Genomic DNA, 14,755 nt, shown 5'->3' with positions numbered 1-14,755 from the left:
ATTATACCGAGGATTGTACCAGTGTACAATAAATGCAATACATTAATATTAATCGATCAATTTACGAGTAAGAATTATTAGAACAAATTATTTATAATCATAATGTCAAGTAAATAAAATAATCGCTAACTATCAGTAAAATATTCGCTAACACTGTAATAACGTATAATAATAATAATATAATAAAACAATAGTAAAAATCAACTTCCGACTAAGCCCGACTACGGCCAGAAGGAGGGTTTATATTTTTTTAATCGTAGTAACTAGGTAAAGTAATTTTTAAAAAACTTAAAATTACAAAAATAACTTAATTGAATAGAAAATTATCCTTGTTATGATAAATTCAGCAGTTTACTGTTCTGATTATGTTTAACTATGACCTGACAATCATGAACTATGACCAAACTTTTTTGTTACTATTCTGCGAGTAGGAAATAAAAAAGGGTTTCGTATTTACCAACAATCACAGCAGCATACTGCTTCAAAACTGGATTTTGTAGGAAATCCAACATTATCACTGGCGAATTTAACTCTATTTATTTATTAATCTCACGCACGAATTATTTTAAAGCAAAATAGATTTCAAAACCACATAGCCTTTGCGTAGACGAACGCACTATGATCTTGTGGCTCTTGTAGTAAACTCTCAACAATCCATCCTGCAAGTGACTATTGAGAACAAAAAGACTTTATTTTGAATCTTATAGCAATGAGCTTAAAGGCTATCGAAATAAAAGTAACCTCGTCCACGGTCCTTGACAGTCACCGCACTTGTCGTCATCACAACAATTCTAATTTGCAGCAATACATTGCGAGTTATGTAAGTAGGATATCAGCTAAGTTCAATGGCACTAGGACATGTATCACATCGGCTGTCAAAACGTCTATGATGTTTGCCAAACCGGATTTGATGTTGTGAAATTTCGCGGGAGAGTGGTCAAAACAACCGTCATTGAACTCGATGGTGGGTATGTTTGTAGGTAAGCTACCCACCTACCAGTGTGCCTACTGGTGCCTACCATGAGTTTACGTTAGGTGAGCTCGCTAGCGAATACCTACGTCAAAAAATTCTATGAAGATTTTATTTCTTGAAAGTAGCCGCTAGGGGCGCTGCACAATATGTCATACATTTAAATGTCATTTTTTTACGCAGTCGCTAGCGAGCACACCTAATGTAAACTCATGGTAGGCACACAGAAATGTACAACTTGCATTTTAGTCGTGCAGTCTTTTTCATTATTATCTTATCTACCTACCTATTTCGGGTTTAATAAAACTACAGGTTAATAAATAATGAAATAGTTAAATAAATCGTTTCAAAGCTCAAAGATTATTTTATAAGTAGGTGAGTACCGTGGTGAGTTAATGGTACTCACCTACTTATAAAATATAATTACAGGAATATTGATCTGAATTGAATACTACCCTAGATAGTAAACCACAAAATCATACTACCAACTACCACCACCATGAGCATGACACGTGACGACACAGACCACGATTTGTGCTGTGTATTTATATTTAGGTATGTACTTCTAAAAAACTTTTTTGTTTCCCGCGCAAAAAAGCGCGCAGAATTTGTTTCAAAATAAAAAGAAAGAGGGTGAAAGGGTATTAATATTAATGTCTTACTAGCAAAGCGACATCTATTATTTTGATTGAGCAATAAGAAAATTTGAAGAAAAAAGAAAATATTTTTTTATCTGTTACTTCTTCATGCTTTTACCACTCTGAACAAATTTAGATGAAAGGTTTATAGATACTGTGAGTCCCAGGAAAGTACTTAAGATAGATTCATCCTGATTTTAAACAGGAACTCGACCTTTAAACTTTTTGTGATAGAATGTCATTCAGGCGGCCGAAGATAGGAATATCTAGGAAGATAGGATTTTTTCTAAAACAAACTTTTGAATATTGAGATAATAGTCGAGACACTGGGTGCTTAATTTTATTTGGAAAAGGTTTTTAAGTTAATTTGGGTATATTACGAAATTGTGTTTTTATTTTGCTTATTTCTGGATACCTAGAACGATGGAACCAATTTAAAAAATCTGAATTATGTCCCATTAATGTAATGGTAAACATTTTCTTTTCCGTTCAAAATAGAATAAGTTTTATACGTTTTAATAGGCAATAAAAAATTGAATTCGAATTTGAATTACGTTACGTTGAATTTATTTTTCAACAAGTAAGCAACTTATTTGCTGTGAATGTGATTTTTGTTTGACTGTTCTCATTATGAAGCAGTAGTAAAGATACAAAATATAGATGGCGGTTTTTCTATAACTTGATGTTCACTCTTTAGACTTGTCTATGTTTTCAATTCTATTCTGTCAGTGTCAATGTCATTCAATTTTGACAGCTGTTTTTTGTAAAAATTGTTTCATGTTTGTAAATAAATTATTTTTATTTCGTTTTAGGGAAAATTAAAACAAGTTTGAGTAGTTAATTTATTAAAATACATCTTTAAGTCATGATGGATGAAGATGATTATTGGAACACAAGTGAAACCAAAGCGCACGCGTTTAGTTTTGATGATGACGTTGTGAGTTGTAAAATTACATTTATTTTGGTTAAAAAGATTGCAAACTTAGGCGTTTATATACCTCTGTTTCATTTTCATTTAATTTCTTTGCAGCTCACCCCACAAGAAATCCTGGCTATCGGTCAGAAGCCTTCTACGGGGACAAAAGAAGAAAGTATTTTCAGCAGTTCAGCCATCAGCAACACCAAGTCACTGCTACCTTTGAATAGTTTAGTATCACCTAAAGTTTTGGATTTGAGTATGTATGACTTTATCTTTATTTCAATAATCATTATTCCTTGTTGATTATTGTCAGTGAAACTGTATTTTTTTAGTTACATACCATATTTGCTGGTTATTTGTTTTAGGGTCAACTTTGGTCCAAAACAAAGAAGGATTCAATTTCCCATCCTCAAAGCAATGTTGACAGAGCAATGTTAGATAGTGTTACTGACACCTATTTAGTTGATTTTATGATAGTTTTCCCAATTTCAATACTTTTTTTGTTGAGCCAAAATTGCCCTCTAGGGCTAAAGTAATTAACTTGAATTGGCTATTATAATTTCACTGACATTATAATAGTAGGTAAAACCTAAAATTCACTTTCAGTGTTAAACTTTTAATTTAATTTTATCACATTATTTTCATTTCAGTTCTATTGGCACAATCAGGAAAATACCCATCGAATGAGTCAAAATCGGACATTGAACAGACCGTAGCAGTTACGTTAAAAAGACTAGTGTTGGGACGATCTTGTTCTCTTCACGTTCACCGGAGCTTGAAGAGTAAGACAGAACTGTTAGACGGAGCTATTTCTATTGGCGATGGAAATGCTATATTGACGGTCAGTGGTTTTTTAACATGGGTAGTAGGGTAAACTGCCAGTCATTGGACACTTAAGAAAGTTATTGGACAGTTATTTACTGAATTAAAAATAGCATTTCTATTTCAACAACTGAGAGATTCCGACTGATGGAGATAAAAGGGCGTTCTTTTTAAGGAATATTCATTGTATTTGAAGGAATATTCATTTTAAGAAAATTCAAGGGTTGTTTTGTCCAATGTCTGGCAGCGTCCAATGACTGTCGGTTTACCCTAATACTTTTCGCAACTCTCTTATGACTACTATAACTCGTGTGTCTACAGCTTGACCTCCAATAATATTTTAACCGCAAAATACAGGCTGTCCCAGAGGAATTTTAAAGTTTATTCTTCTTCTTCTTCGTCGCTACACTCTTGCCAGAGTGGTCGTGGTCGTCACACCAGGTCCGGTGGCAAGTCTCACAATCCGTCGCCATTCCTCCCGCACTGCAGCCTTTCTTGTGCACTCGTGGAGTGGACCATTGAGTGCGGTTTTGATCTGGTCAGTCCATCGCATGGGCGACCTGCCGCGCGCTCTTGTGCCCTCAACCTTCCCCTGCACGACAAGTCGTTCAACAGAAGCGACGTCTCCACGTGTTATATGGCCAAAGAAAGTGAGTATACGACTTTGGACGATGGAAGAAAGACGCTGTTTGACATCAAGCTCTTGGATGATCGAGACGTTGGTTCGGAACTCTGTCCAGGTTATGCCAAGCATCCTTCTCCAGCACCACATCTCTAGAGCGTCTATCTTCTTCTTCTCACTTTCTCTCAGAGTCCACGTCTCCGCACCGTAAAGAAATATGGGAAACACTAATGCCCTGACAAGTCGCATTTTGGTGGCCTTTGTGATGTTTCTGTTTCTCCATATTTTCTTGAGCCGGTCCATGGCGGACCTGGTAATAGCCATACGCCGCTTGATCTCATCCGCGCATCCACCACTGTTCGATATCAGTGCACCAAGGTAGACGTATGATTGGACGACGTCGCAGTTCGCAACTTTAGTGACCTCGGGCGAGTTATTGTTAGCTCGGTCGACAATCATTATCTTCGTCTTGCTGCGGTTAATCTTCAAACCGAAATCCAGGCTGACCTGTTCCATTTTGCTCAGTAGAAATTCCATATTCTCGATGCTAGTTGCAATAAGGGTGGTATCATCTGCATAGCGCAAGTTTTTTTTTTTTTTTTTTTTTTTTATCCGCAACGAGGAAGTTTGAGATTTTATGACCCCCAACAACGACTCCGTCCGACCAGTTTTCGAGTGCTATCCTCATAATGAGCTCTGTGTAGGTGTTAAACAGCAGTGGTGATAAGATGCAGCCCTGACGGACTCCAGCACTTGGATGAAAGTTATTCGACAATATGTCTTCCGTCCTTACCGAAGCCGTCCCTTCTTCATAAAGTTTTCTGAGAAGGTGAACAAGGTGTTTAGGTGTTCCCATAGCCAACAGAGTCTCCCAAAGTACTGGCCACTTTACTGAGTCGAATGCCTTTGAGAAATCAACAAAGCAGATATAGGTTGGCTTGTTGAACTCCCTGGCCTTTTCAATAATCTGGCGCACGTTTAGGATCTGCTCACGGGTACCCTTACCCCTCACAAAACCAGCTTGCTCAGGAGCAATTTCCTTCGACAGGTATGACTTCAGCCTCTCGTTCAGAATATGCAGTAAAATTTTACTTGCATGTGAAATTAGAGCAATCAAGCGGTAATTATTGCATATTTTAGTGGAGCCCTTTTTATGTAGAGGAACAAAGACAGTGTGAGTCCATTCTTGGGGCCAAGTTCCTGTCTCCCAAACTCTATTACACAGGGTATGAAAAATATCGACACCATACTCCCCCGATGCCTTGATGGTTTCAATTGGTATGGCATCTCTTCCGGTGGCTTTCCCGCTTTTTAGGCGTCTGATAGCGGCTCGCACTTCATCCTTTAGTATAAACGGCTCTTTTTCTTCATTCCTGGGCATTGTCGAGTGAAAGTTATGAGCTTCAGGATCCTCAAATAATGACTGGCAGTAGTTTTTCCAGGTTTCAGAAATAGCACCTATCTCGGTCAAAAGTACGCCTTGTGAGTTTTCTATAGACCATGTTTTGGAGGTAAAGGTTTTGGTGATGTACTTTATTTTCTTGTGCAGGTCGCTTGTTTCATGTCTATCTGCGTGAGCCTCGACTTCTGCACACAGCTTCCGTAGGTGGTAATTACGATCCCGTCTACATGCCTCTTGTATACGAGCGGATAGTGCGTTCAATGTCCTTACATCAGTTCCCCGAGCTTTCATGCTTCTCCTTTCGTTCACAAGGGCAAGAGTTTCGTCAGTCATCCAGTGTTGACGCTTGCGAACCGATGTTACTGACCCTGATCCCGCCACAGCCATTTCGAGTAGCTCTTTAGCATGATTCCACAATTGATCTGGGGATGTAGATTCAGTATCTAGGTTAGCCCATTGGTGCCATTTTTGTTCAATTGTCGTAACAAACTTCCGTTTATCTGTGGGTTGGATTCTCTTGTGTGTCTCAGTTTTCCGAGCAGCTCTAAGCTTTAGTTTAACTTTTGCTATTAGTAGTTGGTGATCAGATCCGCAATCAGCTCCGGGAAGAGTGTGTGCATTTCTTATGGCAGATTTCCATCTCGAACCAATCATAATATAGTCGATTTGGTTTAGGTATTTTCCATCAGGTGAGGTCCATGTATACAGCCTTCTTGGGTGATGTTGGAAGAAGCTGTTGGATATCACCAAGTTGTTCTCGGCGGCAAATTGTATGAGTCTTTCCCCTCTTTCATTGCGCTGCCCCAGTCCAAATCGACCCACGCATTGGCTAAGCTGATCAGCATGTTCTCCTATTTTCGCATTTAAGTCGCCCATTATAATAAGTATCTCCCTTTTAGGTATTTTGGCTATGGTTGATTCCAGCTCAGTGTAGAAGTTTTCTATATCTGCCTCGCTTGCCGCGCTAGTTGGTGCGTATAGCTGTATGATATTCAAGTTTATCGGTTTCGCTCTAAGCCTAATACTTATCACTCGGTCGCTCACGGGCTCATATCCCATCACGCAGTTTGCATTAATTTTCGGAAGGATAAAGGCAACTCCGTTTCTGCTGTTGTCGTCGTTTCCTGAGAAGTATATAATATGCGATTCGGACCGGAAGTGACCATTTCCTCGCCAATGTGTCTCACTCAGACCGCAAACACTAATTCCACATCGCTCTATTTCCTTCTCCAGAATGTCAAGTTTGCCAGGTTGAAGCGCACCGCGCACATTCCAAGTACCAATCTTTTGGATTTTTTGCACTTTCATTTCGGAGGATGTTCCAGTAGTATGATTTCCAGACGATGCCTGGTTTCCTACATCATTCTGGCCGGTAGTCCATTTCCCACCGTCCGCCCCGGACGCAGAACGGCGCCGGTTGCTAAGCGGATCGCATGGCCACCTTTGTGTCCTATTTTGTACCTTCATGACGACTTTCTGTGGGAGAAATAGTGCAGTAGTTTCCCCTGGCTTTCTGCACCAGACATTTTAGAGGGAATTTGGACCTCAAGGCCGCTGTAGCCTCTTTCGACCGGTTTCCCGGCCGAGTGTATGGTTATACCGCCATTGCTCGGTCGTCAGAGCCTCGTCTGTTATCTAGCAGGGAGTACCGCGATGGTCAGTGACCATCGCCGTCGGCTATTCATACGAACCATCGACGCGTGCAGGTGAGGTTGACTTGGGCCGGATAAGATGTTATTACCGTTCTCCCCTTTCTCCCCTTCTTCTTCTTCTTCTTTCTTTCTTAAAGTTTATATTACATGTAATTAATCCCGGTTTCCACCAAGGCAGAGCGGTGCAGAGAAGTATTTTGAAAACCAATCATATTTCAATATTTCCACTTCACGTCTCCGCTCCGCGCCGCCCTATCTCATCATCATCATCATTTCAGCCATAGGACGTTCACTGCTGAACATAGGCCTCCCCCAATGCTTTCCATGTTGATCGATTGGTAGCGGCCTGCGTCCAGCGCTTCCCTGCTACCTTTACGATGTCGTCGGTCCACCTTGTAGGTGGACGTCCCACGCTGCGTTTTCCGGTACGTGGCCTCCATTCCAGAACCTTTCTGCCCCATCGGCCGTCAGTTCTGCGCCGCCCTACCGCCGCCACGGTAATACTATCTATACGGTTTTCCAACTCGGCCATATTTTTGAAATAAATGTCAACAGCCCCGCGGTACGTCACGGTATGACAACATGCGATAGGGCTGCTCACCTACTTAGAATTTCTATCTAGTTTTGTGATTGTAATTTTTTATTTTATTTAGACAAACAAAATACTTTGTGAATGGAATAGGATAAAAATGCGTGTTGTTTTGTGATTAGTAGATTTAATTTAAAAAAATATACTAAAACATTTTTGAATCTACTAATCATAATGAGTACTTAATGACCTGTTACTTTAATTTCAGGCGGGCGAAGTCGTGGCCCAAAGCTGGTTTTATACAATATAATTTTCATTTCAAATCAAACTGACTGAATATGACCATTTCTGACAGTTAATGACTAGTTTTCGACAAATTTGACCGTTTAAGACGGTCAGTCAAATTCAATCAACTTAGTCATTTTCAACACTAGGCCATCGACGTCCGTTCGGCACATTCCCGACACCCCTAACTTTTACATCTCGACCGCGTCCCGAGATTTGAAATTCGAAGGAAAGCTCGAGTTTCATCGGTTTATATGAAGTTACAATACTGTATGATATTATTACCGTGCTGCCGCTGTTAAATTCTATGTATAGAAAAATTTGATGGTCCGACCCTTCTCCGCTCTGCTCCGCCCCGCTCCGCTCTGCTTTGGTGGAAACCGGGCCTAAGACATTTTATGCTCCAAATAAAAATTAAATAAATGAATTCCAGGTGGTACTATTTCTTATACAAACCCTAAATAAGAAGATAGTGTTTGAACTGCTGTCGTGTCGCCCCATAGCGTTGAACCATTACATCAGTTTTCTGCACACCGAAGGAAAAATCACGGAGCTCTCAGATCTGCTAACGTAAGTTTATTCTGTCTTTTTTTATCCACAATGAGGAAGCTCTTGGCATGTATCTCACCTTTAGAGTAGGCGCACACGTTGATTTTTAGTTGGCCGATAGTTGTGCCCGATTTTAAATTGTATGAAGAATCGGCCAAATCGAATCGGCGTAGTGTGCGCACTCCCATACATGTCCATATTGTCCATACTGATCAACTGCCCGACTAAACTATCGGCCGACGAAAAATCAACGGTGTGCGCCTACTCTTAATATGATAAACTGTCACATTCAATTAAAAAATCTGAAGTCTCGCTGACGTTTGACCGTCACAAAATCGGTACCTATATCGGTACAGACGTACCTATAACTTATATCTATTAATTAATGTGAAAAAAAATCCTTAACTTTATTTCAGGATGCTTGGGAGAAGTCCTGAGGCAGCTGTAAGTACAGTAAAAAGTATTTTTTCATAAATATTACATTTACTAACTTTTGCTTGCGACTTCGAAATTCTGTTTGTCACATAACGTTATAAATAATAGCTTAGGTATTATTTTGGTGTATAAACAATTAACTGTAAAGTTGCATCAAAATACATTTAGTAGTTTTAGCGTGAAAGAGTAACGCCCGTATTTACGCCTGTCTACACGGTTACCCGCGAACCAATCACAGAGCTCTATTCAACGCTGTGTGTTCGATTTGCTGCTTCACTTAAACAAGCATCGTTTGTGAATAAGGGTGGAACAAACATACATCTTTACAAACTTTCACATTATAATATTGTAGTCCGGTTGACAGCAATATAATTACGCGCGAGCGATAAGGATGGGTAGCTTGGGGTCATTGGACGAAATTGTACATGCTCGGCGACCGGACTTTAGAAGGAAATATTTTTTTTTCCCCAGATGTACCAATTCCACCACTGCATCAAGAGCCAAGGCAACAACGTGGACAGTTTGTTACGCAAGCTCGCCAACTTGCTTGCAAATCATTTGAACCAACCTGGGGCGGATTCCCACCAGGCTAAGATGGTGGCTGATTATGTTAAATTACTGGGTAAGTTATGTGTTTTATTTACTGTGAAACACACTGGGTAACTGCGCAACATATTTTCATCCAAAATACCTCAGTGCCTGAAGACGAAAGTCTACAACCAATGTGTGTTACCAGTGATGACTTATGGTTCGGAAACGTGGCCTCTCACTATAGGTCTTATACAGAAGTTTAAAGTTGCACAGCGTGCTATGGAGAGGGCTATGCTCGGAGTTTCTTTGCGAGATCGAATCAGAAATGAGGAAATCCGTAAACGAACTAAAGTCTCTCACATAGCCCGACGGATTAGCAAGCTGAAGTGGCAATGGGCAGGGCACATAGTACGCAGAACTGACGGCCGATGGGGCAGCAAGGTTCTGGAGTGGAGGCCGCGTACCGGAAAGTGCAGCGTAGGACGTCCACTCACATGGTGGACCGACGACCTCATAAAGGTAGCAGGAAGGCGCTGGATGCAGGCCGCTGCCAACCGACCTTTGTGGAAATCATTGGGGTAGGCTTATGTTCAGCAGTGGACGTCCTGGGGCTGAAATGATGATGATTTGATTATAACAACACAACCGCCTCTGTGGTCTAGTGGTAAGACCACCTGCTTCAGACGCAGAGGTCCCTGGTTCGAATCCCAGTGGGGACAGATTCTTGTGTTCCGACGGTTAGAGGTAAGATAGCCAGTTCCTCCGTGGTTGAAGATTCCGGGTGAAGCTCGCTTCCACCTTCGGCCTGATCGTCACTTACCATCAGGTGAGATACAGGCCAAGAGCTTCCTCGTTGTAAATAAAAAAAAAAAATTATTTCAGAATGGCAGAAGTTCGCCAACAAGCAGGAGTTGTTCAACAAGTCAGCGCTGCACTGCTTGGCGTACTGTTGCGCACAGCACTGGAGCGATACCGCTGGCAATATGATGTCTCCCATGACGGTGTGTCAACGGCAACAGGTGACAAAATCGAATTTTTTTTTTAATTCAATTTAGACCACTAGTGGGTCTAATGAACGTCAAAATACCCCTTAAGGGGCACTTTACATGTCTCCTTATCTTTTGGGCCCTACCAGCGCTTCGAGACAAACATAATATTATGGCAAGTGCTGAGAAGAAACAACGACTTGTTTTACCTATTTTAGGCTGGGTTGCACCACCTAACTTTAACCGTAACTATAACGATAACCGGTGTTTTTTTATGGAGTTTGATGTTTGTTAAAGTTAAAGTGAGATGGTGCAATTCAGCCTTAAATTTGAAACGCTTGTTCCCAACGAGTCACACCGAAACGAGTAACACTGTTACACGTTGGGAAATAAATTCCCATCCAGTCACACTGTTACTGTTTACAGTGACACTCATTAAGTACCTTTAATATCAGCTATCAGACATTTTATTATAAAGGAACGATGTACAAAATACATTAAAAATCGAAATACTAAAGTACTCTAAATCTTACTGTAAGAAAATACAGGTTACAGACAAACGAGTAAGGGATTTGATGGGTTTTTTCCCAATGAGTAACAGTGTTAATAGTTGGGAACAAGCGATTTTAAATTCATCATATTTTATTTATTTACAATTTAAACATTTGTTTTTAAATCTTTTTTCAAGATTCCTCCGCTCCAATACGACTGGGTGGTGCTGAATGTTCACGCGAAATCGAACAAATGGGATATTGTGGAAACATTATTCACGAAAAAGGTGAGTTGAAACGGTTTTATTTTATTTTAGAATTTCATTGCATGCTGGTTGTAAAAAAAATGTTATAAATTAAACCCACAAAAAATCATAGCTGATGATTCTTGCAGTGTAAAAATTTATTACCATCTATTTAAACAGTTCGTATATGAGATAAGATTACTACATTTGTCCCTTTGGTCAAGGCAAATAATGAGTCATTCTAGTCCCATTTTTCTGAAAATTGTCTGGTTTTATTATATTCGTATTCGATTATTATTATTTTTTTTCCACAACGAGGAAGCTCTTGGCCTGTATCTCACCTGATGGTAAGTGATGATCAGGCCGAAAGGTGGAAGCGATTATTATTATTAACTTAATTTTTTTTTAGTAAAAAGTAAGCACAAGGTATGGGTGCACGGGAGGGGTGACATTGACATATTATGACGTGACAGCGCATACGAATGAAGCATGACTTATAGTATAGATATTTATTTTATTTTCATTCCACAGGACTGGCTAGGTCGAACGACAGTATCGTCTCACATACCTATAGAGACGCTACTCGCTAGACTGAGCGACTTGCAAGCGAGTAAACAGCTGCTAGGGACTTGTGTGAACAAGATAGCATCTTCTGAAGACAGGCTGCGACTGGCGCAGATGTATAAGGTGCGTATGTAGTGTATACAGGGTGTTTTGATATCCCATGGGACTGGCTAGCTCGCACTTGTAATATTACTGGTCAGATTGAGCGACTTGCAAGCGAGTAAACAGCTGCTAGCGACTTGTGTGAACAAGATAGCATCTTCTGAAGACAGGCTGCGACTGGCGCAGATGTATAAGGTGCGTATGTAGTGTATACAGGGTGTTTTGAAATCCTATGAGACTGGCAGTAGATAGCACTAGTAATAGAGATATTGCAAGCGAGTAAACAGCTGCTAGCGACTTGTGTGAACAAGATAGCATCCTCCGAAGACAGGCTGCGACTGGCGCAGATGTATAAGGTGCGTGTGTAGTGTATACAGGGTGTCGACTGGCGCAGATGTATAAGGTGCGTATGTAGTGTATACAGGGTGTTTTATTATCCTATGGGACTGGCTAGCTCGCGTTAGTAATAGAGATATTACTGGCTAGACTAAGCGAGTTGCAAGCGAGTAAACAGCTGCTAGCGACTTGTGTGAACAAGATAGCATCTTCTGAAGACAGGCTGCGACTGGCCCAGATGTATAAGGTGCGTATGTAGTGTATACAGGGTGTTTTATTATCCTATGGGACTGGCTAGCTAGCACTATAGTCCAGTCATTTAAGCTTAAATTAGGTAAGAATCTCGGAATTAGAGATACCCAGCTGTAAGTCTGTAAATACTTGTATATTGACACCCTAAAAGTTGTCTCAAAACCTACATATGGTAGGGTGTAAGCAACTATTAAATTTTAAGGTCAAAGGTCACAAAAATCGGTTTTTTGCGCTTTTTTTGGAAATATCTCATTTCCTATGGGTTTTTTGCTATTTGTATTTATTATCAATATTGTAGAATACTAAATTCTCTACAAATTTTGTTTAAAAAATTTTTTTATACGGTGAACCGTTTTCGAGATAGAGGGCGGAGAGCGCGCGGTCACTGCATCACTTCAGGTCAACTTAAGCGCTAATTCCCGTGGGAATTTCGGGAATTCCTTGTTGTAAATAAGCTTTAAGTTTACTAAGGTAACTACATGCCAAATTTCAAGCGTCTAACTTCCGTTAAGCGTTTAGATTTTTCATACAAAAGGATTTTCCCGCTAATTCCTGTTCCCGTGGGAATTCCTAAGTATACTATAACCTGCCCAGGTGTATGAAGAATAATTGTACCAAGTTTCGTTAAAATCCGTCGAGTAGTTTTTGTTTCTATAAGGAACATACAGACGGACAGACAGACAGACAAAAATTTTACTGATTGCATTTTTGGCATCAGTATCGATCACTAATCACCCCCTGATAGTTATTTTGAAAATATATTTCATGTATAGAATTCTGTCCGTCTGTATGTTCCTTATAGAAACAAAAACTACTCGACGGATTTTAACGAAACTTGGTACAATTATTCTTCATACACCTGGGCAGGTTATAGTATACTTAGGAATTCCCGCGGGAACAGGAATTAGCGGGAAAATCCTTTTGTATGAAAAATCTAAACGCTTAACGGAAGTTAGACGCTTGAAATTTGGCATGTAGGTACCTTAGTAAACTCAAAGCTTAGTTACAACAAGGAATTCCCGAAATTCCCACAGGAATTAGCGGGAAAATCCTTTTGTATGAAAAATCTAAACCGCTTAAGTAGACCTGAAGTGATGCAGTGACCGCGCGCTCTCCGCCCTCTATCTCGAAAACGGTTCACCGTATAAAAAAAGTTTTTAAACAAAATTTGTAGAGAATTTAGTATTCTACAATATTGATAATAAATACAAATAGCAAAAAACCCACAGGAAATGAGATATTTCTAAAAAAAGCGCAAAAAACCGATTTTTGTGACCGTTGACCTTGAAATTTAATAGTTGCTTACACCCTACCATATGTAGGTTTTGAGACAACTTTTAGGGTGTCAATATACACGTATTTACAGACTTACAGCTGGGTATCTCGAATTCCGAGGTGAACTTACTATAATGACTGGACTACTAGTAATACAGATATTGCAAGCGAATAAACAGCTGCTAGCGACTTGTGTGAACAAGATCGCATCCTCCGAGGACTGGCCACTTGTTTTGACATCTTTTATAGAACAATAATGTCATTTAAACAATCATAAAAAGTTAAATAACATCCTATACATTGATGAGTAGAAGAATCTTGTAACCAAAAAAAAATTAAGTCGAGTTTTTTTGTTGTCTCATTCATTTGTTATATTGGTATAGTCAGCGTCAAATATTTCGTAACACCCAAAGTGACCAAAATGATAACACAACCTTATGCCAATGAGGGCTATCGTTTTTATACTTAACAGTTGGCACCCCTGGCGATTGACAGGACCTTACTCTACAGTGGCGCTAACTGGTGAGCGCTAAAACGATAGCCCTCATTGTAACAAAGACGTGTTGCGAACTTTTTAGCTGTTTTCGATCTATTTGACATTGACTGTATTAAATATTTATTTAATATATAATATTTATTTAATACATAATACTTTTTAGCTTTGTTTCAATATACAATAACCGCCTCTGTGGTCTAGTGGTAAGACCACCTGCTTCAGACGCAGAGGTCCCGGGTTCGATTCCCAGTGGATTTTTCTGTTCGATTTGGTTGGTGGTAGGGCTTGTTCTAAGTCCGCCTGGCTAGCTCCCACCATCTTACCTAAGTCTGTCGCCATAACAACAATGTTAACAGCATTGTTGTGTTCTGGCAGTTAGAGGTAAGATAGCCAGTTCCTCTGTGGTTGAGGATTCCGGGTGAAGCTCGCTTCCACCTTCGGCCTGATCGTCACTTACCATCAGGTGAGATACAGGCCAAGAGCTTCCTCGTTGTAAATAAAAAAAAAACATTCTCATTAATTTCGCAGATACACCCAGTGGTGATAGAAACCTACGCGAAGCAAAAGGACAGGATAGCGCTCACCAACTACAAAATGACCCTCAATCCGCAGTCGGAGGTGTATATACTTGCTGAAAACACTCTTAGGGACAAT

The 14,755-nt window shown here is 40.0% G+C and overlaps 2 protein-coding genes across 2 annotated transcripts in view; one reads left to right on the top strand and one right to left on the bottom strand.

Moving 5' to 3' along the window:
* The window catches only part of LOC135083657 (facilitated trehalose transporter Tret1-like), a 36,526-nt gene extending 35,906 nt beyond the window's left edge, over positions 1-620 (bottom strand). The window contains exon 1 of the mRNA XM_063978364.1: positions 458-620. Coding sequence (XP_063834434.1) covers positions 458-512 — 55 coding nt within the window. The 5' untranslated portion in view covers positions 513-620. The remainder of the gene's footprint in view (positions 1-457) is intronic.
* Positions 621-2,353: 1,733 nt separating this feature from the next.
* On the top strand, positions 2,354-14,755 carry LOC135083916 (vacuolar protein sorting-associated protein 16B). The gene is made up of 10 exons (XM_063978670.1): positions 2,354-2,545; positions 2,639-2,783; positions 3,178-3,368; positions 8,273-8,409; positions 8,805-8,832; positions 9,295-9,445; positions 10,237-10,373; positions 11,029-11,118; positions 11,608-11,937; positions 14,630-14,755. Exons 1-9 carry the CDS (start codon positions 2,474-2,476, stop codon positions 11,773-11,775), a joined length of 1,119 nt encoding a protein of 372 aa, XP_063834740.1. The 5' UTR covers positions 2,354-2,473; the 3' UTR covers positions 11,776-11,937; positions 14,630-14,755.

Source organism: Ostrinia nubilalis, chromosome 24, assembly GCF_963855985.1.
Source record: "Ostrinia nubilalis chromosome 24, ilOstNubi1.1, whole genome shotgun sequence".
Lineage (NCBI taxonomy): Eukaryota > Metazoa > Arthropoda > Insecta > Lepidoptera > Crambidae > Ostrinia > Ostrinia nubilalis.
The sequence above is the reverse complement of the archived record's forward strand: the minus strand, read 5'-3'. Positions and strand labels throughout refer to the sequence as shown.

Excerpts from the sequence above, each read along its gene's own strand:
- LOC135083916 (XM_063978670.1), top strand. The coding sequence starts at position 2,474 with ATGATGGATGAAGATGATTATTGGAACACAAGTGAAACCAAAGCGCAC. Across the intron at positions 10,374-11,028 it reads CGGTGTGTCAACGGCAACAG|ATTCCTCCGCTCCAATACGA; the intron begins GTGACAAAATCG and ends TCTTTTTTCAAG. Across the intron at positions 11,119-11,607 it reads AAACATTATTCACGAAAAAG|GACTGGCTAGGTCGAACGAC; the intron begins GTGAGTTGAAAC and ends TTCATTCCACAG.